The sequence below is a fragment of the Volvox carteri genome (assembly GCF_000143455.1).
Source record: "Volvox carteri f. nagariensis unplaced genomic scaffold VOLCAscaffold_24, whole genome shotgun sequence".
Taxonomy (NCBI): Eukaryota; Viridiplantae; Chlorophyta; class Chlorophyceae; order Chlamydomonadales; family Volvocaceae; genus Volvox; species Volvox carteri.
In genome coordinates this window covers 137,881-139,084 of record NW_003307567.1, presented here as the reverse complement: position 1 = coordinate 139,084, position 1,204 = coordinate 137,881, and the positions used below count along the sequence as shown (strand labels likewise).

General features: G+C 57.0%; 1 protein-coding gene across 1 annotated transcript in view; it reads left to right on the top strand.

Moving 5' to 3' along the window:
- VOLCADRAFT_92030 (uncharacterized protein) overlaps window positions 1-1,204 on the top strand; it is a gene marked incomplete at both ends in the record, with an annotated part of 15,607 nt that overhangs the window by 7,409 nt on the left and 6,994 nt on the right. Inside the window, one exon of the mRNA XM_002951533.1 lies at window positions 639-721. Coding sequence (XP_002951579.1) covers window positions 639-721 — 83 coding nt within the window. The remainder of the gene's footprint in view (window positions 1-638; window positions 722-1,204) is intronic.

Here is a 1,204-nt window from a genome sequence, read left to right as displayed (position 1 = left end):
TGGGGGTATAGGGGTAGGAGGGAGGGGAGGAGAGTATGTGTATGGCTGTGTGCGTGCACGGCGGGTTTCGTGTTGGTGCTTTCTTTCTGAAGTGAGTGAAAGTTGTTCGTGTATCCGCTTCCAGACCGTTGGATGTGGTTAGTTGGTTGGTTGGGTAGTTGGTTGGGTAGTTGGTTGGGTAAGGCGTACGCAAGAGGGGGGATTATCGTGCCGGCGAACTGAGTACACGGAAGATAAACAGTTAGGTTGGTTGGCCGTTATTACCGCAGGAGGAGGACGAAGTGAGAGGCTTGGGGGCTTGAAAGGAGAAAGCGAGGTAGTTGCGGGTTGTTTATTGGTCGTTGTTAGTTGGGTGTCATTGCTGTGAATCTTCTCAGCCCATGCAAGTCTTACACTGATAGATTTAATTTGATTCATTCTGATCAGGAACGGAGTTGGGCCGCCGTCGATCCGGCAGATTCCGTTGGGTGCTGGTGGTGGGTGCGGAACCTGAGCGATCCACTGAGAAGTTGACCAGGGTGACTGGATGAGGGTGCCCCGAAATACCGGGGAAGGCAGGGTGCAGCGGCCACGGGTGAAGATGTTATCCCCCTGTTCCATACACACACATACATATATACATACATACACACACACAGGTCCGGTGGTTCCCCCGGCTGGACACGGGCACCACAGCGGAGGTCCGCAGTCTACCTGTACGAACAATCCGGGTTCTGGAGCGGTGAGGACTGCCCGGAGGGGGAGGGGAAGGGAAGGGGAGGGGAAGGGGTGGGGGAGGAATCTACGGGGGCCCTGTGTGTATATATATGTGTGTGTGTCCGTGTCTCTCTTTGCTTTTGGAAGGGGGTATGGGGGTATGGGGGCTGTGACCCGGGTCGTGTTGAATCCGGTACCGGCCGGCACGGCGGAGGGGGGGGGGACGGCGCCCTGGGAGGTGCGAGCCACAGAGGGGTCGGGAGGGGGGGACTGGGAAAAGACGAACCACCAAAAACGAACGAGTGAAGCTGATGCCAAGGATAGACCGATACGCCCGACGCAGGGTCTCTGTATGTGTGTGTGTGTGTGTTTTTACGAATCGGGGGCTGAATGACTCATTATTCTTAGGGTTAGGCAGCAAGCGACGAGGTCATAAGGCCCCTGAGCTTGTAATGCCGTGCCGCCACATGCCGGGCTGCTGGCTGGCTGGCTGGGACTGGCTGGCTGG